This window comes from Petromyzon marinus, chromosome 10, assembly GCF_048934315.1.
Source record: "Petromyzon marinus isolate PM22_M1 ecotype Great Lakes invasive population chromosome 10, UKy_Petmar_22M1.pri1.0, whole genome shotgun sequence".
In the NCBI taxonomy this organism is placed as follows: Eukaryota; Metazoa; Chordata; class Hyperoartia; order Petromyzontiformes; family Petromyzontidae; genus Petromyzon; species Petromyzon marinus.
Window position 1 is genome coordinate 12,577,494 of NC_133676.1, and position 25,636 is coordinate 12,603,129.

The 25,636-nt window shown below is 46.5% G+C and overlaps 1 protein-coding gene across 6 annotated transcripts in view; it reads left to right on the top strand.

Moving 5' to 3' along the window:
* Nucleotides 1–25,636, top strand: part of LOC116940876 (uncharacterized) — a 46,401-nt gene that overhangs the window by 16,962 nt on the left and 3,803 nt on the right. For 4 of the 6 annotated variants that reach the window (XM_076066187.1, XM_032951196.2, XM_032951192.2 and 1 more), the window contains exons 2-5: nt 15,491–16,038; nt 18,515–18,795; nt 23,395–23,691; nt 25,137–25,375. In XM_076066187.1, the coding sequence (XP_075922302.1) occupies nt 15,546–16,038; nt 18,515–18,795; nt 23,395–23,691; nt 25,137–25,375 (1,310 nt within the window). In that variant the 5' untranslated portion in view covers nt 15,491–15,545. Of the gene's footprint in view, nt 1–239; nt 9,016–15,490; nt 16,039–18,514; nt 18,796–23,394; nt 23,692–25,136; nt 25,376–25,636 lie in introns of those variants that run through there. The other 2 variants (XM_032951193.2, XM_032951198.2) reach the window with 2 other exon arrangements.

The following is a 25,636-nucleotide window of genomic DNA, read 5'->3' on the forward strand; positions in this document are numbered from 1 at the left end:
TGTTCGTTTTGAGGCGCAATTGTTCGGCGGGACGCGCGCCTGTTTTATTTTTTTGTTAATGGTTGTCTCTTTACTTGGGCGTCGTTCTGTGCGCGTGTGCTGCTGCTGCCTCCGCCGTCGCGAACGTGTGTTTGTGTGGCGTCGGCACGCGTCGTCTTGACGTGCACCTAGCCTGGCACGACATCCCGCGGTGACGGAACCGCCGCCAGAGATGGGGAGATGGCGGCCACGCAGTACGTTGTAGGTGTGCGATGTGGGTTCGTGTACAATGCGGGCGAGTAGTGTCTAAGCAGCGCGTTAGTGTCGACAGTGTCTATATGTACGTGACTGTACAGTGTACTGTATAACAATGCGGGGGGAGCGGTGGCGCAGCGGTTAGCGCACTGCGCTTCGAATTCGGGCGGCCCGAGTTCGATTGCCCGCTCACGACCGATCGCAACGACGGCGAATTTCCGAGCCGGTCCTGGTCCTCCGCCACTAGGTCGACTCGGCCTCAAATGAGTAGCTGGTGCGGTTTGTCGTAAACATCGCCACTAGGGAGACAAAGGCGGCCGGGCGTGGCGCTGGCCACCCACCCGTCTGGTGTGGCGTGCCGGTCTTAATAGGTGCTCTCTAACAGCACTTGCCCCAAACAGTCTGTCAAGGTTATACGGGGGGATTTTTTTGTCTTTGTTATATATATACAGTACAATACTGTATACAGATTATGATGGCATGCTTGTGACTCGGTAAACTCCGTGGTGAAGTATGGTCGAGTAACCCTTGGGGGGTGGGGGGAGGGGAGGCCCTCACTCCAGCAGTGGATCCTGTAATGGTGTGAATTTGTCCTTGTGGTTCGTATTTGCATTCATGTGGTTTGTGCATGTGTGTGTACCGTGTGTACCGTGTACGGTAGGCCACTGAGACACGAACGGCGGCTGCCGTGAGTGTGAATGTAGGGGGTACGTGATGGTGGCCTCTCTTCATCCTGCAACGCTTTGATTAAAGGGCTGTACAATACAGTACCTACAAATGCGTATCGGTGTCATTGTGTCGAAATGTATATTGTTTGTGTGTTAAGCGTCGATGTATGTTGGTGCGCATCATATTGCACAGTGTGTGTGTGTTGGAGTATAATGTTGTGTGCGTGTCTGTGGAAGTTGGCGTGTGACGCTGTGCGCTAAGTGAGAAGCTCTTGCCGTGGTCAGATGTTGCACAAAGACCCACATTCGATGTGAGGGCATGCTTCTCTCTGGTAATTGGTATCTTAACCTGGCCTGAGCCTCCCCTAGGTCAACTGAGCCTGAAATAACTATCCGCTGTCATGGGATGGGCCGCATCAACTGGGGAGACAAAGGTAGCCCTGACGTGAATGTTTGAATGTCACCCTACCGATTCTCGGGCCATATTAGGTGCTTGCTAACCAATCATTTACCGAGGTTGTAGTTGTCACTATGTACACGCGTGCTGGTGTGGGTATATCCCAGTTTTTTTTTTACAAAGTGCGTGGATTATATATGTCCGTGAATTGTTAATTTGATTTTAATCCAGCCCAAACCTTTGCTGTTAGTAATACTGGAGCCCCTTAGCTGGCCAAGGTTTTGTCATGCTGCACTGTATCGCTCATTGTTCCTTGCGATAACGCGGCTTAGGCGGTCGAGGGGTGACTAACGCGCGCCCAGGCAAGCGTCATTGTTATTTAAAAAAAAACATGTATTGCGTGAATTCAGTCTCGCGTATTTTGTTGCTGCTGTATTGTACGTGCGTCATCGTTTTTTTTTATATAAACTGGCTTGTGCGGTGACGTCATGTTGTTTTGCCGGTTGCCAAAAAAAAACTTGACTTTGAACTTACGGAACAACATTGCTCAGTGTTGTTTAGTGTTATGTCTGTGCGACGTGGGAGTTGTGAAATGGCCACGCGCCACGTGCGGTTTGTTGTTGAGCTGTGACACGTTTAGCTCCTTTAAAAAAAAACACCACTAACAAACAACAAGAAGGAATTTCCGTGGGCTGAAAATGGGATTGAGCCTTCTTGGTTGACGCCAACAGACCCCATCAGAAACGGAAGCAGAAGAGGGGAGGCTTACCGTCAAAAAGGTTGCAAGAAAGGACAGGAAAGAGGAGGAAATCTGGAAAGAAAAGGCGCTTTAATACAAGGGAAATTCCTGCGCGGTTTTTAATTCGCCTTGTCAGACATAGACTCTATTCAATAGCGGGTCTGCTAAACCCTTCAAAACAGCTGTTGTGTGTTTTTTGGGAGTGGCGAGGCTTTGTTGAGGAGTTCGCTTTGCCAACTAAAATTGCAAACAATTCACATAGGTAGTCGCTGCGAGCAGGCCATATGCAGCCAATGCCAGTAGATTTTATACTGGTGATTGACACTGCATTATGGGTACGTATAAGTCTAAGTCTGCCTTTGTAATAATTGGATGCTATGGAAACGCAGGGATTACATTTTACCATGGGGTGAGGGGAGTCCTTCATAAAGCAGTGGATTGACACGCACCTTTTCATATGCACATTTAGGAGAGAAACATGTACAAATAATGCAAAGACACTTGGGACTTTCAGGCGGAGGGTCCTGACGTTGGATGTGTGGCTTGTGGGAACAAACCGGCGGAAAACCCCCACATACATGGGGGTAACACTCAAAGCTCTACACAGATGGATTCAGAAATCCATGGCTCTTCTGTCATTTGGCCAGCTTCCAACTACCAGTGTCAGGAAGCAGTCTCCCATCCAAGTAATGACCAGGCTTAGCCATACTTTGTTTCTGGTCATTATTTGAGCGATGAAACTTAATGACAATATATATTTGTGACAATTGCAGCATCGGCAAATTTGAGATTGTTAATACTTTATTCATGTATATTTATATCTTTATTTCTTCCATCCCATTTTCAAAAAATATCTTCTAATGCTGATGTAAATAGCCTTGGTGGAAACATATTTCCTGGCCAAACAGCTATTTTGATTTGTACATGTTTTACTTCATGCAATTACAGTGTTGCCATTTCGTCTTTGTAATTGAACTACGGGACATTTATTAAATAATTAACAAAGAAGGCTGCAAAGTAGCGCTAAGGATAACACAGTATCTTAAAAACAAGTCCGGTGCAACATTGCTTCAAAACGCCTTGACGACAATTTGTGAAAGTCGACTGGGATAAAATGTATTACATTAAGAAGCTAATGAGACCAATGTGGAGCCATTTTCTAGCATTTAATTTGAAAGTGAAAATAAGCGGCAAATATTTCCCGCTTTGACGGATTAGAAATATGGATGCTGACAAAAAAGCTGATAAAGAGAGAATAAGGAATACACGGATGAGAGAACAAACACTAGTTAGACACCATATTGGCTGCTCAAAAAAAGTAAGTGGGCTTGCGCAGGACAAACACCAAGAGAAAGGACGATGGGCTTAAGGACGAGACTGATGACAGCACAGCAAGCCAAAGGAGATACGATGCCCGAGAGAATAACCAATGTGGAGTCGGAGTGATGAAATCGGCCCATGTGCAGGAGCGACGTGGATTGTGGCAGCGCGGGACCGTTCGTCCAGATATTGGATAGATCCTGGCGCCTGCTGCTGATGATGATGTTACGTTTTACGTAATTTTTCCTCCATCTGTCACGTAAGCAAATGTTCTCCATTTTATTGACCGCCTCATTTGCACTTTTGATTTGTGCCGCGGAAAGGCGCTTGTGAGCGCGCTTCACCTGGTGCGCAACGTACGGTGGGGTCGGTAACACCTTCGAGAAAAGGGAAACCAGTGTGCAGGCTTTTATACCTGCATTTCATTTGGCCGTGGACAACCCAAGGTAGCGGAGAGTGTTTTGTTGATTTTCTGCTCGTTGCGAGCATAATTTTCCAAAGTGTCCTTGAATTTCGCTCCTTCAATCAGGCTTAGAAATGATCACAATGCAAATAATTAGCTGATTTACTTTGCTTTAAAATACAGCCACGTATATTTATGCAGGAAATTGTATGTTTAGTAGAAGACGCATGTTGGCTTGGACCAGTTTTCACTTATTTAAATAATGGAATTTAGTGTGTGCATTATTCATGTTGTGCATGTGCAAGCATTCATTGAAAACATGTTAGCAGCTTTGGGTTTGTGATTGCCATTTTTAGAGGCATTTGTTTTGCTTTGGCACTAGATTAAAAATGTAGTGCACACATTAGGAACATCTTTGTTTGTGTTATCTGCTAACGGAGGGCTCCGATCACATGGATATGATTACATGCACACGTGTGTTATGACTGTGTATCTTGGTGTGTTTATGTTTTTAACTATCTTGGTGTGCATGTCAGTTAAGTATATCTTGGTGTGTGTGTGTCTTCAAATGCATGTATATATGCGTTTGGGAATATAGTTCATTAATGTGTGGTTGGGGCATGCAAGCTTGTGTCCTGTCGTTGTGGTGTGGGCGTTTGGGTTTACAAAAAATATACACAAAGCCAGCCTCCCATTGATACTACCAGTATTGTGATTGGTATCCGGTCAGATAATGAACTTGATTTCTACTCGATTCCAAGCCCACATAAAAAAAAAATTAGTCTGTACGGCTGCAAACCCATTCACCCGTTACGTTAGGAAGGGCAGCGTACTTTTCTTTGAATGCGACAGATTGCGGCCTTGTTGAGACCTCCAAAGTGTGCTGGGACTCTCGAGACTGAAGTGAATCCTTAAAAAAAAGTCTTCTCGTTTTTGACTGACGTGGAGGACTGGGCATTTCTTCCACGGAGTGCCGATCGCTGTGGACTTTGAGCAGTACTAATGAGAAATGGTGTTTCGTGAGGACAAATCCCCCGGGATGCAGTGTGTGGGCCAGAATGACCGGCCACGTATGCGTCTGTCCCATGGTTTCGCCGGCTTGTAGGGTGGTGGTCTTTTGTTGCAGCAGAAGGAGGTGGGGGGGGGATGCAGCTGAGTGGACGGCACAGCTTTTTTGGCAGCACCTAAAGTGTCCGTTATTCAAAGATCTCAAAGCGCTTGTTGTTTTCCTAGGATGTGGCAGATAACCGATTCTATCCATCCAGTTACAAATCAACAGCAGCTCATTACCTACCCCGAGTTGTGATGAAATGTGGACCCTGCTGTTTGCGTATGTTTTTTCCCCCCCACCCCCTGGCGTTATTGGATCTGGATTGGTTATTTATTATTTTTTCCTGCTTTTAAGAAATCTGTTCTGAGTAGCCCAAGCCTCATCTGTGTATTTATTCAAGCAGTATTTTTTTAAAGGGTTGATAAAAATGAATTGGCAGCTTTGTGGTGTTTCATAATAGATCCAAAAATAAATAAGGAGAGGTTGTTTTTGTGAATCGGTGTGCGTGCAAGAGGGAGCATCCCTGTATGTCATGTCACGTGCCACGTGTAGAGGGGTCGTGTGAAATTTCTCAACGCAAAATGCGCCTTTATTTGCGCTTGTGATAATTGACATTATTCATTGTGAAAGCAGTGTTGTAGCCGAGGATGAAATTGTAAAACAGATGCTGTATTATTCAATATCCCTATGCAGGTGTAGTAAAAAAATACCTTGTAAAAAAAAAGGAAATCAGGCCAGCTATGCTGCTCTCTGTCCTTGTGAGAATATGGTATTGAAGAGAAAGAGATGAAGGGGGAGCAGCATATTCGAGTGGGCACCAGGAATTAAAATACAAATTTGATGTGATTTTATTTTACAATGTAATTAGTTCATCAAAACTCCTGAGTCAACCGTACATTGCGTGAATTAGATTTAATACGCTCTTTCTTTTCCATCGGTAGCTTCCATTCCTTTCTTTCTCTGGTCATGGAGGTCGCTTCATGTAGCGTCCTCTTCCTCGTTAAATCCTCGGCAGTCTGACCACCAATTGTGTGGACGGACGGCCTGTGCGCTAGTAGCTTTTTCCACACGGATGTTAAAAATCACTAATCGTAATTTGTTGGCCTCCAATCTTTCCAAACCAAGAACATTGTCCGCATCTTTGTATATTGTTCACAAAAGTATTCTTCCGACCTTGCTTTTTATCTTGGGTTTCATTTTGTATGGAATGAGGCTTAATACAGAAAGGAAATGTGTGGGTACATGGTTGTGTTTGTCAAGGTGTAATCTTATGGAAACTGCGTAGGTGGGTTGTTGGGAAGCTATGTGTCTGGTTGATGATATTAGTACATCCCTTTCCTGTTGCTTAGCATTATGCAAATAACTCTTTCCACTGCTCATAAGCACATAATGACGTCATGAAATAAGTAATTTAATTTTAAATCCCACACAAAACGGATGCGGAAGCTGACTCGGATGAAAGACTGAAGCTGAATTTGATCAAGAGCTTCTAGTGTATGCGAGTATTTGTTTTATGAATGGTATGAAGGAAAGGATACTTTGAGGACAGTGGTGCTGACAAGTGCACATGCTGCCATTATTTTTTTCTCGATGCTTTATTATTTATCTGGGTCCAGTTGTATATTGTTCTATAACCTTGTCTATAAACGCTTCGGTAGGACACTGACTACTGGTGGCCACTTGTATCATGAGCGTTGCCTGGCAGTTTACTGACCATGTCACCTGGTCGTGATTTTTTTCCCCTTTCTTTTACTAATCCACTTAGTCAATGGATCCATGGCAGATTTTACACATTTCTCTCACCCCCCGTGACTTTTGTGGGTTTGGTGGGAAGACAGCAGTGGTCACCCGAATTTCACCAAATCCCCATAAATATGTCTGATCTCATTAGATCTCCGAAGCTGTACACGGTTGAGCTTGATTAATACTTGGACGACACGCCTGCCTGGGGATACCAGGTGCCGTAGGCTTGGGGCTGCAAGGTGGCCTGGAGATGGCAGCCCAGCAATAGTTGCTTGAATTTAAGACGTGCAGATCTTTAAATGTTACCCTATCGTACGCTTGATATTTCTCGAGATACTCCGGCTTCCTCCCACAAAGCCACTCATGAACTGAATTGGCCAGCCATTGTAATGCAGCACCCTTCTCAAAAAAATACTCTTTGAGACTCAGTGGGGCTTTCCTGGATAAATAAACAACATTATTGTTATCTCCAAATATGGCAAGGCCATGATGAAATATGCATCAAATGCGCAACGCTATGGGAAAACGCCACGGTATCTTGCAAATCCCCATGGAGAGGGCATATTTACACAGGTGTGGATTCTTTCGTCGGACCTGTCTCGACGGTCGTGGAGGTGGGCACACACACAGCGGGGTGCAGAAGGCAGGCGGCGGTGAGAAGCCCGAGAAGGGCAGCGCAGCGCCGAGCGGGAGCAGAGGTGGAACGAGTCAAACGCGCCGTGAACTTGACGACCGCCAGAGGCGCCGTGCGCACTTGGCAGCTCGCGACGACTGCTCCATTAATTTGGTTTCACGGCGCATATGCACGGCGTTGCACGTGATTAATGCTGCTCTGATATGTGCCGTGTTCGGTTCGCCGGACGGGTGAGAGAGAATACATCTGGAAAATAGGTGAGGATGAGTAACGTTCGTTAGGCACTCGCCACTTTGGCTGTGACACGTGTAATAATAGTGATGGGTACCTTTATGATGCATGTCCATTCGTGATGTATAATTGTTACATACGAGGCGATTATGCAGCTGATATTTGGGCACTCGCCCAGCAGTATTAATGAGTGCACCAGAGTTGGTCAATCGACAGGTCACGTGTGGTGGGGTAAGTGTGAGTACAAATGTTCCTCTCGATGGGCTCTTCAGCACTCCCTCGAGTGAAGGCCCCCTTCCGCCAGCAGTGGTGTGAGCAAGCAGTTGCAGGGCTGCACCTCTACCAAGTACAATAAACAGAACAGCGTGTAATTGAGAGGAAGTGAGAAAGGACTGTCAAGCAAAATTCTCGGATATTTTTTGCTTTAGCATGTTTTTATATGTGTGTGTGTATATAAATAGCTACCGTACTTGTTGAAGCGGCTTCTAATGTTTTGTTACCGTTCATTCCACAACAGTGCTGAGACTTCCTCTCCACAATACGACGATCCGGGGCGGGGGTAATGTTTGAAGATTTAACATTCTTACAGGCGAGGCTGCACTCCACCCAGGAAGTGAACCAGAGACATCGGGCGGGCTCGCTGATAGGGCTGGCTGGTGTCGTAGCTCACCGAGTGTGCGTGCTGACACACGCTGGCGCTCACGTCGTTCCTTCGTATTTATAATCGTCGTCTTCGCGTGGCCCGCCGCAGTCGTTTTCTTTCGCCCGTGAAACAACGGCGATAATTACGGAACGCACCTCGCGTGTGCCGTGACCCGTGTGCCAGCGACGGTGTGGAGGAGCGACGTTGGCAGGTGTGGGCTTGCATGCTGCACGCGGCCTCTAGGATTTCTTGTATGTTTCGCAAATTATCCCATGGCACGCGCCTCTTATAAGCGGACAGGATTAAACAGCGTACAGTAACGTCTCACGAATAACACGTTTCAAATTATTTTAGTGTATCGGCGTTTTTGCGTAAATACAGGAAAGATGTGGGTTTATTTTTTTTTGCACGTGCGAAATGTTCGCCATAAGAATTCGACATTATTAAGGGATTAGCAACTCCACCTGCGATCATGGACAATGAATAATATTAATTTTCATTCATTCCCGAACCTGTCGACGCTGACGTTTCTCCTTACCAGCCGCACACACACACACCTCTCCAATTCCCCCCCCCCCCCCCCGAGTCATTGTGCAATCAGAGCAAAGAGAGAGAGAGAGAGGGGGGGGACCGACAAAAAAAAGGAACCCTAAAGCACTTTAATCAAAATGCCTGTAAAACGCGCATGCGTGCTATATATATAGTGTAGGAGAGGCGTTCTTGCCAGCGAGTGAGCGGGGCGAGCAAGTTATTTATTAATTTGCAAGCGTCATTAAGTCATTCGGCAGCAAGGGCCGCGGCAAAAGCTCGCACGAGGGCACGGCCCGCACGGAGCGGACGAAAATTTGTGCCGTGGGTTGTGCCGTGCGTTACGTCCCGCGGCGCCTCTTGACCCTGCCTCGCCGTGGCGTTTGCGCCGCACCCTGCGTCTTCAACTGCCCAGCGATTCCAGGTAAATTCCCCCAGCATTGATCCTTTTGTCATTCCTCATAATTACAATAATTGATCACCGCTGCCGAGTACAGTGTTGGAGTGCGTCAATGTTTGAATTGACCTTTTTGCCGAGCGAGTGGGCAAGACTGGTTGGGTATTTAGAGCTTGGGAGGTCTGGTGGCATGGGAGGTCTGGTGGCCTGGGGGGTTGGTATGGAGCAAAGGATCAAAAGTCATGGGACATTGGTGGTGAATGTTGTAAATGATAATGTGCCACCTTCTTGTTTGCCGCGCGACACTGTCCTTTGCCGCTTTCCTCAGCGGCCTGTCACACGATCCTGGCTCCACACTGAGATTTCTTTTTTAGAGGTCCGTGCCCCTCATTAAACTCTCCGTCACCTCCCTCCCTTTCTGGGTTCGCACTCTGATTACCCGATCGAGCGAGCGCGTGTGCGCGAGCATGTGCGTCGCCGGTCGTCGTTATTTAGGACGGTGACCTCACTGCTGTACCTACAGGATTCTGCTTCCCGGCACCCACATCAGGCCCTGTCCAATGGTCGTGTCGATTAAAAGAGGATGTGGTTGAATTCCATGTCTGCTTCCTCTGTGTAAGCAGCGTGCTCAGCGGTTGCCCCTGGTCAATCCGCTGTTCTACGGTGGTATTGAGGTACGACCATCGGCAGCTTCGGAGACCTCTGTGCATGTCGTTCATCGTGCTTGTGTTACGCTTGTACTCAGGACCAAATGTGTTCCTGCCAAAAGCAATACGGTTTTAGCTTTTCCTCGAAAGGTCTCTTGTTGTGGCTGATGGCTGGGTGCCAAGTTTAGAGGTAAAGAAATATTCCTCTTGATAATACAATTAAATGCCTATACAGTAGCGTTATTTTAGTTGTAATGATTTTTTTTGTTGCACAATAACGTTTGCATGTAACTTACTGTATTGTTCATTGTAAAAGACGAAAGAACAACATTAATGCAAATGCAGTTAATGTTGTACCACCACGGTGAGCAAAGTGACAGGTGAGTGAGGTTAAAGTTACGGTGGTTCATGATTTGTGATGAATGTCTCAAATATGGAGGCATTTGACTATTCATGAATACCGGCTGAAAATATGACGATTGTGTTAAACAGGTGGCAATGCCCTATCTATGGTTTGATTTCACTGTGTCCGCGGCTATTGTGCCAATCCATCATTACCACTTTGTTGCCAATGAGATATGAGCATCGGGGTTGAAGCCATATGTGCCAACAGCAATAGATAATAAAAGAACATCAAAGGCAGTGCATGCACAAGAGCTGCTTTGATGCCCACTAACATGTTCACGTGCACCTGGGTGGTGATATTGCTTGCATGGGGCCTGATGGAATGGGCTGCGGGGTGTGCGGACTCCAAATTTCGAGGTGTGTGGCATTTGTGTTCTTTGCATTCCGGCGCCTTTCGTGTCAGTGGAATTTGTGCCGTCGATTACTTCTGTGAAGAGAAAGGGCATCAGCTGTTTGGACCAAATGTAAATACTTTTGCAGATTGTTCGTGCATTTGATTACAGTGCAGTATTTTCCCATGCAGCATTGCGTGCATACGTATTCTGCAGAAAACTCCTTACATACAGTATTTGAATTAGAATGACTGCAATTTCCTGCCTATTTTTTCTGACTTCTGTATGAAACGGTAGACGCCAATATTTTTAAACTGCACGTAACAACAATGGCAGTAAAACGCATAGGATGACCTCAAGACTCCATCGGTCGAGGCTCGGTTTCTGGGTTTTTTCTGTCACATCATCATTCACAAGTATTGAATCACCGGCGGCTAAGTTTTATTCACTGCTCGGCGAAGGGCTTCACATTATCGCCACTCCGCACCGTCACTTGATGCACAGTCCATCTTGCACGTGAGCTAATCGAATAATTCCATCTCCGTGGTGGCTATCCTCAAAGTGCGCTCCTGCCCTTTGCTACCGCTCCTTCACCGGCCTCATACATCGCCCCATCGGCCATCATTTATTGCAAGGATATGTCCTGCCCATGTCCACTTACTAACGGTCACTATGATGTCTTAAATTTGTTTGTTTTTTTGATCCACGTGTTCCCCTTTCTGTCTCCAACATAACAATCTCATCATTCACCCCTCCATGCTTCTTTGTGTGTTTTCTTTGTCAATGTTCATGTTTCAGGGCAGGTAATATGTACTGATCAAAAACCTTTCCATTTTCGTCACATTGGTGATACCGGTTTTCATTCTCATATAAAACATTTCAAACGCACTGCAGCCTGCTCTTGTTCGCCTCATTATTTGACATTTTTGATGCCAGTTTGCCTTCAATAACTGCCCTAGGTATAGTCTAGACACATTGTTATGTTTCCCAGCTTTGGCCCTTCAATTATTTTCAGTTTTCAGTGAACTTGTTGCATGATTCATATTTTTTGAGTCCTCATATTTGGATTTTTCCCATTATTTTAGCCCCTTTTTTCAGTCATTTCTGGTAGGTCACTTCCACTGCATTTTTCCATTTTGACTGTCAAGAAAAATCTTACCTGGTTAACACAGTCTCCATTTACGTTTTGTGCCTTTATTTCTCCAATCAAATTTTCTGAAAATATCTTTTACTGTAACTTTAATGCTGCTCCTCTTAATTGCACCTGATGTAGAGGCCATCTGTCGAAGTACGTCAGTGCCCAATACATTTCTCACCATGTTTAATACACACTCGTAATCAAGGTATTCGAGCAATTACCCACATATACACAATTACAGCCTTTTTCAAATTGCACTGTTGGATGAAAGCCTCGTGCCGTTTCACCAGGGAGACGGTTAGACCTTACTTGACTATGCTGGTCAGTGCAGATTCTTTTAAAGAGTGGGGGTTGGTGCAGTACCTTTTTCCGATACCACCACCACTGATGTTAGCCGTGCCCCGGCATCAAATGTAAGTCACTGGATTCATAGTGCCCGTGCACTTTACTCCCAAGCCACTGCTGCTCCCGTTTTTATATTTAGAGTACCGGCAGTCCCCAGCTTGCGAACAGGTTCCGTTCCTGAGACCCGTTCACAAATTGAACGGTTCGTAAGTCGGAACACGATAATGTACTATGTTTAAATGCACATTTGGTCAGTGTTATACAAAATGTGTTAAGGTGCTACAAAAAAGGGAAGCACTGTTAAAACTCATAAATAAGAAAGGTTGTACAGCGAGGGAAAAAAGTATTTGATCCCCGGCTGATTTTGTACGTTTGCTCACTGACAAAGAAATGATCAGTCTATAATATTAATGGTAGGTTTATTTGAACAGTGAGAAACAGAATAACAAAAACATCCGGAAAAACGCATGTCAAAAATTTTATAAATTGATTTGCATTTTAATGAGGGAAATTAGTATTTGACCCCTCTGCAAAACATAACTTAGTACTTGGTGGCAAAACCCTTGTTAGCAATCACAGAGGTCAGACGTTTCTTGTAGTTGGCCACCAGGTTTGCACACATCTCAGGAGGGACTTTGTCCCACTCCTCTTTGCAGATCTTCTCCAAGTCATTAAGGTTTCGAGGCTGACGTTTGGCATCTTGAACTTTCAGCTCCATCCACAGATTTTCTATGGGATTAAGGTCTGGAGACTGGCTAGGCCACTCCAGGACCTTAATGTGCTTCTTCTTGAGCCACTCCTTTGTTGCCTTAGCCGTGTGTTTTGGGTCATTGTCATGCTGGAATACCCATCCACGACCTATTTTCAATGCCCTGGCTGAGGGAAGGAGGTTCTCACCCAAGATTTGACGGTACATGGCCCCATCCATCGTCCCTTTGATGCGGTGAAGTTGTCCTGTCCCCTTAGCAGAAAAACACCCCCAAAGCATAATGTTTCCACCTCTTTGTTTGACGGTGGGGATGGTGTTCTTGGGGTCATAGGCAGCATTCCTCCTCCTCCCAACACGGCGAGTTGAGTTGATGCCAAAGATCTCCATTTTGGTCTTATCTAACCCCACAACACTTTCACCCAGTTGTCCCCTGAATCATTCAGATGTTCATTGGCAAACTTCAGACGGGCATGTATATGTGCTTTCTTGAGCAGGGAGACCTTGCGGGCGCTGCAGGATTTCAGTCCTTCACGGCATAGTGTGTTACCAATTGTTTTCTTGGTGACTATGGTCCCAGCTGCATTGAGATCATTGGCAAGATCCTCCCATGTAGTTCTGGGTTGATTCCTCACCGTTCTCATGATTATTGCAACTCCACGAGGTGAGATCTTGCATGGAGCCCCAGGCTGAGGGAGATTGAAAGTTCTTTTTTTTTTCTTCCATTTGTGAATAATCGCACCAACTGTTGTCACCTTCTCACCAAGCTGCTTGGCAATGGTCTTGTAGCCCATTCCAGCCTTGTCTAGGTCTACAATCTTGTCCCTGACATCCTTGGAGAGCTCTTTGGTCTTGGCCATGGTGGAGCGTTTGGAATCTGATTGATTGATTGCTTCTGCGGACAGGTGTCTTTTATACAGGTAACAAGCTGAGATTAGGAGCACTCCCTTGAAGAGTGCTCCTAATCTCAGCTCGTTACCTGTATAAGAGACACCTGGGAGCCAGAAATCTTTCTGATTGAGAGGGGGTCAAATACTTATTTCCCTCATTAAAATGCAAATCAATTTATAACATTTTTGACATGCGTTTTTCTGGATTTTGTTGTTGTTATTCTGTCTCTCACTGTTCAAATACACCTACCATTAAAATTATAGACTGAGCATTTCTTTGTCAGTGGGCAAACGTACAAAATCAGTAGGGGATCAAATACTTTTTTCCCTCACTGTACATTCGTACATTTTTCGAACCAAATAGTTCCATGGCTAGGTTTGCGAGTGCTAGTCACATTCGCAAGTCGGATGGTTAAAAATCTTATGGAAGCTTATTCGTAAATGCGGATGTTTGTAAGTTCGGCATTTTTAAAGTCTGGGAATGCCTCTACACGGTATTATAATGCTTGGACGCAAGTCTTAACGCGTGAACATTGTGCAGGCCTATCTGTGTTACCTCATCCCTAGAAATAATTTCGCGAACCAAAACCTGATATTTCGGAGCATGAATTTAAATCGGTGTTTATGCGGCGACCCAGATTTTCGTGGTTGGATTCGGTTAACTGTAATCTGGGAAAATGTCTGGAAGCTTCTCGCTCTTTGTTATAGGGCAGCAGAGACATTGCTTTCCTTGCCGGTCTGAACAGCGAAATGCAAATTGACGGATAAGGAGCTTGCCTCCAGTAGCATCGCGTTGTCACTACAGCGTAGGTTTCGCGGTTGTGCCGCTGTACAACTCTGCGATGTCTTTTCGGGATGTACCATGGCTTCTTCGGCATCATGACTGACGTTTTGCTCCACGTGCCGGGAGCTTCTCTACAAACACAACCCACAAAACACGTCAAACGGCTCGTCGTTTTTTGCCCAAGTTGGGAGGGGGGGGGGGCGGTACAGTATTTCTTCTGAACTTTTTGACCCCCGTTTTTCCTAACACCGCACGCGCGCGAGCACACGCAAACACACGTGGGCAGATGTCGGCGAGTTTGGCTCGAGTGCGTCGTGCGTAATGTGTGTAAATAAACTCCGAGTGGGGCTGACAGTGAATAGGCGTGACTGGAGCAGCGTGTGACGCTTGCCAGCACCGCACACTGTACAGTGGCAATAATCTCGAATTATCGTCCGCAAAGGTGGCTTTTTTTGCGCAGTGTGGCCAGCGGGACATCACCACTTGGCTCACTCAAATGCCCCGTGGCTAATCTCTAGGTTTTCAGAGCCGCCCCCTCCTTGAGGGGGGTTGGGGTTAGTTTGGGGCGGGGAAAAAAAACCTCCCACAGAATCAACTCGGCAACTGCTGTCAGGTGACCCGAGCACAAGATGAGCTTTAATTTCAGCACGAGCACTTCCAGCACGCCTTGTTCTATTTATACAGCTGTAAGCGTGTTTATTAATTTGTTCCAACTTGAGTGATGTTTTTTTAAAAAGTGTGGGTTTTTGTTGGTGGACGTCACGGAAACATCTCAAGCCTTTCTTGGTATTTGAAGGTCTGATATTATTCGCATTTCTTCAGTAATGTAGACGTCTGTGAAATAGAGCATCATAGCTCATTGGATTTCTCCAGGATAAATAAAGATTAATATTCTGACATTCGTCATGAGATACACAGCTGGAGATTTTTAATAACGCGAAATGGCTGCAGATTTTGAAGGATGGGGAAAGAAAAAAATCTATACGTATCTTTTTAAATCTTTGGCCGACCTGCGTTTTACTGCCTGCTATGAAGCTTCATTCTGCAATCGATACACTCTAGATGGGTTTTTGTTATTTCAGAGGCCTGCCAAGCGCCATGTAATTGTAGTCGCAATAATCCAACGTGTTTGATAGGCCTGTAATTTTGTACCGTGCTTCTCCGCGAGTTGAAAACGCCGCATAATTGTTTAATTTCTGTCTTTGTCACCTCACACTTCTCCCCCCCCCCCACTCGCAATACCCCGCTCACTCAGTGGCCACACATACGAAATCACTCCACAACACAATACCAACACTCACGCGCCACGTATGACACGACGCAACCGCACAACTGCCATCGCGAAATCTCCTTCTACAACCGGTCGCCTCACAACACTCAATACAAATATAACAAACCACGTGGTGGGCCAAACCAATACGCAGCAACAACACGCGACTTCTGCACATCGCACGTGCCACCCACCCCACGTACCACCACCACACGTGCCACCCACCCCACGTACAATCGTACGTACCGCCATCGCACGTACTGCCACAGCACGTACCAACGCCGCACGCGTCACTCACCACAGGTACAAATCGCACGTGCCACCACCGCACGTGCCTCCGACCGTGCCACAGCAGGGAGGGAGGAGCGTGCTGAGCATTAGCGAGATGAGCGAGGTGCTGAAGAGGAAGTTTGAGGAGGTGGAGGGCGGCTCGGGGCTCTCATCCCCGAAAGACTCGGACGATGACCTATCGAGCAGCGACAGCGGGGACAGCGGGGACAGCGTCAACGCCCCGGCTGACGGACTCTTCCCACGTGAGTGTGATACGAACCCTGAGCCTCCCCACACTCCTTCATTCTAGCCCCCACGACTCCCTCCTCGGTACTTGCCCCCACGGCCCCCTACACTGGGGGCGGGGAACCTATGTCTCGTGACTTCACATGGTCCATGGCCACACAAGTGCCATCGCTTCCAAACAGCCCGCAAACTATGTTTTAGTTGTGACTGCAAGCATCGTATCTGCACTAATCGAGTACAGGGGGCAGGAGAATAGTTTACACCTGGCAACGAAAGTGTGTCTCATGCCAAAGCTACAGCATGAAAACACAGGCCATTTGCAGCGACAGAAGTGACTGAGGTGTGTGTGTGTTTATGTGTGGCCTGCCAAAGGTGTTTGAAAGCCCTCTTCTGCCCTCCGTAAAGAAAAAAAGTGACCGCTCCCTCTGGTCGATGCCCCCCCCCCCCTCGTCCTTCTCGCACCGATGGTAGATTTTTTGCACGTGATGTGTGTAACTGGACGTGCAATGATTCATTTATTCCAAGAAAAAATGTCCAAGGATGTACTTGTAATAATTGACCGTCTTTTCTCAATCTGGTGCTAAATGAAGCCTTCGCCCACGATGAACAGGCTGTCTATGTTGTTTGACCGTGTTTGACCACATTGCGGGTTGGTCATTGTGGGCTGGTGAAAGGAGAGGCCCAGGAGCGGATCATATATCACTCGCCACCGATGTTAGCTGTGGCTAGGAATCAAAAGTCATGTCGCCGGATTTGGAGTGCAGTGTGCAGACCACTGCACCAGTCAGTGCTTCTTCCAAACAGTCGTTTTATTTGTATTTAATACAAAGCGTATGTAAATGAGATACCTATGTTACATTTTGGCTCATGCACCATACTGTACAAGCTCGGCAAAACAATCCAGATGGTAAAAATTAGACGAAACAGAATCGATTCTTCAATCGAATCGTGATTCCAGCTCAGTAATTCATGGAATCGCCTGTGCGCTGGTGCATTGTTACATGCCTACGTAAAACGTTTTATTATCCGTGCCCTGTATTTGTGTCAACATGCTGGGCTTTTTGTTTTACCCTATCATCTCTTTTGTTTCTCACTGCCTTTATTTTAACAGTGCATTTGGTCCCCACTGTGTTTACCTTCCATTAGGTGTCATGTGAAATTCCACTAAATTGCCTCTCGTCGATTCCCACATCACCACATAGTGTGAATGTAGTTGTGACATTTATGCCACACTCAGGTCACAGCTCTACTGCTGCTGTGTGGCTTTATTCTTCCGGGCTGTTGCTTAAATTTCTAAAATCTGCTGATCCTCGGATTAAATTATATTACGTTTGCTTGTCACGATATGCCTGGAACCAAAGTTGGCTGTTGCCTTGTGCGCAGTGCACTTGACTTTTAAGACCACGCTAACCCCACATGAGTGTCATTTGAAATTGACAGAGCAATTCAGAAACGCCACATTTTCTCACATTTAGATAATAGATAAGTGTAGCATGCCTTGAATAATAGCGCGTGGATATAAGACTTGAGTGAGGGGTGGGGTGGAAAATAATATATATTTATGAAAAGACTGAAATTAAACGACCTTTACGATCTACCCCTTTGTTGTTCGTAAGGACAAAGGCATACATTCAAAAAAAATCTGAACAAAAAGGAGCATTCGCTGGCACGGGAATAATAATGTCCCAGGTTTGAACTGGTTTAAAGCCAGGGTGCAGTCTCCTCTAGGTGAGGTGATACAAGTGTTTGGATATTTGTGGCCCTTTACTCATAAGAGTCCCCGTGAACAATCAATAATTGGGTGGTGCTGAAATTCCATGTTTAAATGGCAGGGACCAGTCTCTCCATAAGACACTATTTCCTGCATACTCACTTTACCATCCTCTCAGTGATGATGGTGATGTTGAAAATGAGGCAAGTAATGGTGCATTAATCGAGTCATTAATTAAAATGAATTGTTACATGAAGGTTACATGCACAAAATTATGCATGTTAAAAATTCTTATTTTCAGTTTTGTGCAAATTCTATTCAAACGGTGGAACTGTAGCACAGTGGTTAGCGCACTGCATTTTGAACTCGGGGACTTGAGTTTGATTGCTGCCTTTGGCTACCAGTCGACATGACCACGGGGAGAACATGCAAACTCCAAATATACAGGCATCGTCAGGGTCAGGATCGAACCCACGACCTCCTGCATACCAGGCGAGGGACTTAACATCTCGCCACTGCACCACCCTGGTGGCAGCTAAGGGAGGGAACATTCCAGGGAGGACGTCCAACACGGATATGGAGCACACAGATCGGCCGGCATTCAGGAGCTCGACTTATCGTTGCATCACTAGACACTGCGAGACGGCGGCGTCTTCATCAGTCAGGATCGAACGCACGACCTCCGGCATACCATTCGAGGGATTTAACATCTCCTAGCCACTGTGGCGCTCAATCCATCCTCCCCCGCACGTTCTCACCCTCTCCTCTCTCTCTTCCCCCAGAGTCGTCGTCGTCCTCCTCAACGGCGGCGGGACCCTCGGCGTCGAAGCGCGCGCGCGGCAAGAACGTGCGCTTCGACCAGGTGACGGTGTACTACTTCTCGCGGCGGCAGGGCTTCACGAGCGTGCCCAGCCAGGGCGGCAGCACGCTGGGCATGGCGAGCCGCCACGACCGCGTCGCCGTCTACTCGCTGGGCGAGTTCGCCCAGGAGCGCGAGCGTGCCCACCAGCACATGCTGCGCCAGCACCTCAAGGAGGAGCGGCTCAACGCGCTGCGCCTCCAGGTTCGTTCCACCCCGCGCTCTCGCAAATCCGGTCGGATCGGGGAAATGGGAGTCATCGTTCGCAATAAAGCATTTATGGGTCACACACCGGTGTGCTGAACTAGTAACTAAATTGGCACGTTTTGTTTACGTGACAACATTTATTTTTCCGCGACCTAACCCATAAAAACTTTATTATGAATAATATTGGCCGCGAAAGCCTACGTGTGAATCATCATTGTGGTTGTAAGTCTCTGATGAAGGTGTCAGTCCCCCAGCTGTCGCCGTCTCGCAGTGCTTTGCGATTGCCCGTGCACACGAGCAGATTCGTGCTCCATACAGTCACATTTTGCAAATGTGATTTGTAACTTTGATCCTTAACCATGTCTCGATAGTTCATTTTTAATGTGCCACCGATCAAATTTGGTGATAGGGGCTCACAGGACATGGCAGTGCGCGTGATAATGAGTGCAACACAACCATACATGAGACCAAGTGGATGGATATGGTTGGGATGTTCGGTTGAGATATTTTTAAAAAAAAGTTTCTCGGGGAGGAGAAATACCCCCAGTGTGGGAAAACCGCCGCAGAGAGATACAATGTTACAGGATCTTCAGATTGCGGCTAAGTTGAGACACAAACCACCAGAGGTCACGTTAATCTGCGTGACGCTAACAGGAAAAGCCACAACGAAACGCTGTTTTTTAACCACGACCCTGCCCACCCAAAATACGCTGCGTTTTTTTGGCGCAGCATCCCTAGTCCCATGCAGTTTCTGCCAGCGCTGGCAAAGCTAGAGGTCGTGAAGACTCCAAGCCAGCGTACGGAGCCGTGTAATTCTCAGAGCCACAGGCGGTGGAGGGGGGGGGGGCGTGGAAGTTAATGCAGAAATTGAAGCAGATGTGGACAGTTGTGTGGGGTGCCAGCTTTTGTCAGGCCGACACCCGTGGGAGATGCTCGTGACCTCGTACGTACGCGGGCATACGGGCACGGGACCGACTCGGTTACGCCAGCATGTGTTTTACTGCGCACATTTCACGCTGGCGTGGCCCTGCTGGGTTAAGTTGTGCGGTTTTTTCCAGTAAGAATTGTAAACGTCCCTTGATGCAATGCCTTCAGCTTCGGTCTCATATCCCCTATAATTGTGCCTCTCGTTGTTGTTTGCGTACTCGGCGATGAAGAGATTTTTATGTTTCGTTTTACCTGTGTGCCTTACCAAATGTGCTGTATAGGCATCTCATGATGCATCGATTGATGGATCAGAATCGATTTTGCAACTTGCAATACATGCCTCAAATAGTTGCATGTGAGTTTCGGTTATGTACATTTTAAACTAAATATATTCAATGATAATGTTGTTGAATTTAGGCTAAATTCAACAACATTGAATTTAGGCTAACTTTACAGAATGAGACAAAACAAACACGAGCAACAATACAAATACGATGGTGAAAACAAGTCGTAGAATTCATTCTTGAATAAAATTTTGACCTCGAATCGTGAAAATCCTTACAGTCGTGAATCGTTAGATATCTCGTGCTTTAGATTTGGAAATGGTTAAGTACCCTTTGAGAGAGTGTAAATATTGAGGGCTGGTGTTTAGTGAATTCGAAGTGGTTATTAACAGTGATAATCTCTAAAAGGCAAGGCTGGTGCTTAGAGGATACGTTTTTTTGTTACGTACGGTGTGAAAACATACATACGCAATGTTGGTGTACACTGAAAGTTTGCCCGTGTCGGGTTTTCCCCATTGCGGATTTGAAAATTCGCGGCGAATCCATTGAGGTATTGTTCGCCGATCGCGCCCTTGTGGCTCGACCATCCGCGCTTGACCGCGGGGCACCTGTGTGCATTGTGAAGAAGTACTGTACTGTTAGCTGCACTGCTCGCGAAGATGCTGCCACAGAAGTGTACGCACGTCATCTTGTCTCCATGTTGTCTCCCATGCAGCCCATTGCGGGTCCCAGTTTCACGTGTTCTCAGCGTCCAGTGAGGCATTCAGATTTAGCTGTGCCGTTTCTCTTACTCTAGTGTTGCAATACTACAGTGAGGGAAAAAAAGTATTTGATCCCCTGCTGATTTTTTACGTTTGCCCACTGACAAAGAGATGATCAGTCTATAATTTTACTGGTAGGTTTATTTTAACAGTGAGAGACAGAATAACAACAAGAAAATCCAGAAAAACGCATGTCAGAAATGTTATAAATTGATTTGCATTTTAATGAGGGATATAAGTATTTGACCCCTCAATCAGAAAGATTTGTGGCTCCCAGATGTCTTTTATACAGGTAACGAGCTGAAATTAGGAGCACACTCTTAAAGGGAGTGCTCCTAATCTCAGCTTGTTACCTGTATAAAAGACACCTGTCCACAGAAGCAATCAATCAATCAGATTCCAAACTCTCCACCATGGCCAAGACCAAAGAGCTCTCCAAGGATGTCAGGGACAAGATTGTAGACCTACACAAGGCTGGAATGGGCTACAAGACCATTGCCAAGCAGCTTGGTGAGAAGGTGACAACAGTTGGTGCGATTATTCGCAAATTGAAGAAACACAAAAGAACTGTCAATCTCCCTCGGCCTGGGGCTCCATGCAAGATCTCACCTCGTGGAGTTGCAATAATCATGAGAACGGTGAGGAATCAGCCCAGAACTACACGGGAGGATCTTGTCTGGGACCATAGTCACCAAGAAAACAATTGGTAACACACTATGCCTTGAAGGACTGAAATCCTGCAGCGCCCACAAGATCCCCCTACTCAAGAAAGCACATATACATGCCCATCTGAAGTTTGCCAATGAACATCTGAATGATTCAGAGGACAACTGGGTGAAAGTGTTGTGGTCAGATGAGACAAAAATGGAGCTCTTTGGCATCAACTCAACACGCCGTGTTTGGAGGAGGAGGAATGCTGCCTATAACCCCAAGAACACCATCCCTACCGTCAAACATGGAGGTGGAAACATGCTTTGGGGGTGTTTTTCTGCTAACGGGACAGGACAACTTCACCGCATCAAAGGGACGATGGACGGGGCCATGTACCGTCAAATCTTGTTTGAGAACCTCCTTCCCTCAGCCAGGGCATTGAAAATGGGTCGTGGATGGGTATTCCAGCATGACAATGACCCAAAACACACGGCCAAGGCAACAAAGGAGTGGCTCAAGAAGAAGCACATTAAGGTCCTGGAGTGGCCTAGCCAGTCTCCAAACCTTAATCCCATAGAAAATCTGTGGAGGGAGCTGAAGGTTCTAGTTGCCAAACGTCAGCCTCGAAACCTTAATGACTTGGAGATCTGTAAAGAGGAGTGGGACAAAATCTCTCCTGAGATGTGTGCAAACCTGGTGGCCAACTACAAGAAACGTCTGACCTCTGTGATTGCCAACAAGGGTTTTGCCACCAAGTACTAAGTCATGTTTTGCAGAGGGGGTCAAAGACTTATTTCCCTCATTAAAATGCAAATCATTTTATAACATTTTTAACATGCGTTTTTCTGGATTTTTTTGTTGTTATTCTGTCTCTCACTGTTCAAATAAACCTACCATTAAAATTATAGACTTATAATTTCTTTGTCAGTGGGCAAACGTACAAAATCAGCAGGGGATCAAATACTTTTTTCCCTCACTGTATACACTACGTTATATGTGTGTTTTGATTCCATACATTTACTGTACAAATTACATTTAATACTCTAGAAAGTATCTTGGTTGGGTCGATGTAGGGTAACATAAAAAACAATAGGAGGGGGTGTCGTATTATGACCGGTGAACCATACCCCAGTTTTCGTATTTGCGTTTTAAGTTTTGAGATCACGTATTTTTTTCCGCTTGTGGCTATTTTCAAGAACGTGACTCCTGCGATGAGCAAGATTTTGGTGTACAACCTTGGGGGGTAATGATGCATCGATTAAAATATTTTTCTTCATCTCACAAGACAGAATAAAATGTTTTTCTGATTCATTTATTTAGTATTAAATGCATTTATTTACAGTACCCCTCCAGCCACTAGAGGCCGCTACCTCTTGAATCAAATCAAGACTCCCATATCGCAACATGTTTACGAATTGTTACACTCCAACTGACTGTATAAGAAAAATGTAACTGCATATAATATAAAAAATGTGGTGCCCACTTTGAGTAATGAACTGGGTAGACTAACATACTGGCAACAATAATTCCACAAAAGCATTTGAAGTAATAGATGAGAAACACACACTGCCACTGTGTGGGTGATGATACAAGCGTCAGTAACAAAGTGGATAGTTGGGGTTCATGGACGAAATCATGGATGTCTAATCCAACACTTTTGCAGGCAAGGGGTTGGTGTATCGCATAAAATATTCCGTACTGTGAGATGGTTAGGAAATGTCGGTATAGCAAGTGCGTTCATGACACTATCTGCGTGTGTGTATGTGCACCTTTGGACGGTATTCCCTTTGCTCAGTCAGCTTGCTGTAGGGACTTGCCTCTGGTTCTAGGTCTCGTTCAGACCTTAACACCGGTGTGTGCCTTTATCCGCTTTAGTAATCCTGACTGTGCCATCATCATCATTATTATAATCATTATCAAAATACAATAAATATTCTGGTTCTGAATAATTTTCATCATCATCATCATCACAGCTGATGCAGAGCGGTGCTCCCGAACCTGAGCACACGCACGGCCTAACGGTGGACGACATCCCGGACGAGGAGGTGGACGCTCGCGCCCTGGACGTGGATGACTACTTCTTCCTGCAGCCGCTGCCGACGCGCAAGCGGCGTGCCATGCTGCGCGCGTCGGGCGTGCGCCGCATCGACGGCGACGAGAAGCAGCAGCTGCGCGCCATCCGCGTGTCGCGTGAGGAGTGCGGCTGCGACTGCCGCTCGCACTGCGACCCCGAGACGTGCGGCTGCAGCCAGGCCGGCATCTCCTGCCAGGTGCGTGCGTGCGTGCGTGCGTGCTCGCGTGCAGACACACGTGGGGAGTGGTGACGTGCTACGTGGAACCAGCGAATCAAAGTTCGATCCGTGCTCACAGTCAACATCGGTGACGAATATCTAAACCGGTCCTGGGTCCGTTGCAGCCTAAATTGAGTACTCGGTGCTGTGTGTAAACATCGGAATTGAGACGACAGGCGGCTGGGCGCGGTGTTGGCCAACCACTCCCTCGTGTGCCGTGCCAGCCTTCATAGGTGCTTGCTAACAGCACGAGTCCCAACAGTCGGTTAAAGGCTATACGGGAGGGGGGGGGGTCATGCACTGAGCACAAGGTGTTCAGTGGAGGCGGTGGCTGCATTCCACAGGTGCTGAACAATTGCGTTGTTTTTCGGACGAGTCCAAAGACCGCAAAAAGGACAGTATATACATGTCAGCACGAGACAAGATTACTTAATTCAGCTCCTCCAGTTATGAATGTATAATGCACATTCAATATACAGGACTATCGCGATGCATTGGCCTACTTTACAAATCAGACATAATTGAGATCGCAGTTTAGCTTTGCCTCATTAGCTCCCAGTGTATTAGTTATTCCCAAATTGGACTTGAATAGTGTGCATGTGCTGAGTATAATAATGAAGTGTGGGGAGAAGCATATTTGGAATTGCACCGAGAGAAAGGAAGAGGAACCTCATGGATCGGAGAACGAATGCATAATCAAGACACAGTTGACGAATAAGAGAATTGGGTTTTGAAAGAACATGTTGCTCCAAGGGACTTTGGCCTGTGGCTGAGACTAACGATGTAACGGCAGGCAAAGGTGGGAACACACCCGAGAGGTTATCCAATGAGGAAACGGAGCAATTAAACCGGCTTATTGCGTACAGATGATTCATGGCGTGTTGCATTTGACGATGACTGTGGTGTTGTAGCTCTTATCGACGAACGCCTATCGCGGTAATAGTTCGTTTTATTTGTATATTTTTTTAAGTAACTTTACCTTTTTTTATAGTCTTAGCTCTTTCGGTAAAGTCACGTTGAAGGGAAACAATAAAATAATAAAATATATATAAAACAATAAAAATTCTCACGACGTTTCGACCATAACACAAACGGTTGTCACCAGGTGTTATGGTCGAAACGTCGTGAGAATTTGTATTGTTTTATATGTATTTTATTATTTTATTGTTTCCCTTCGACGTGACTTTACCGAAAGAGCTAAGAATATGAATTACTGCAGTCACGAAAGCTTTGAATCAAAATGTAACTTTACCTTTGCTATACTTTACACTCCTATTGTGGTTTTGTATTGTTTGTTGTTGTAACGTTATGACCCGCCCCTTACTGGACATCTGTGAAAAAAAAGCTTCATGGCTCAACGGATTTCTCCAGTGTCGATAAAGATTCTGAATCTGCAATCTGAATGGACTCTGTGATCCGACCAGGTGGACCGCCTGTCATTCCCGTGCGGCTGCACGCTGGACGGCTGCGGAAACGCGTCGGGGCGCGTCGAGTTCAACCCGGTGCGCGTGCGAACGCACTTCATCCACACCATCATGCGGCTCGAGCTGGAGAAGAAGGAGGCAGGCGTGCCGTACCTCGGTGGGGGTGACGCTGGGCAGCTCGTGCCGCCGCACGCCGACGCCGCGGACGCCTTCTCAGCCGACGCTGCCAGCGTCGCCGGGTGTGTGAGTGTGCAGCAGCGTGTGGAGTGTGTGTGCATGAGTGTGGAGCAGTGTGGAGCGCGTGTCTGTGTGTGTGAGTGTGCAGCAGCGGGTGGAGTGTGTGTGCATGAGTGTGGAGCAGTGTGGAGCGCGTGTCTGTGTGTGTGAGTGTGCAGCAGCGTGTGGAGTGTGTGTGCATGAGTGTGGAGCGCGTGTGTGTGTGTGTGCGCGCGAACCTGGAGCAGTGTGTGTTGACGGTGGAGTAGTGCGAGTGCGGAGTA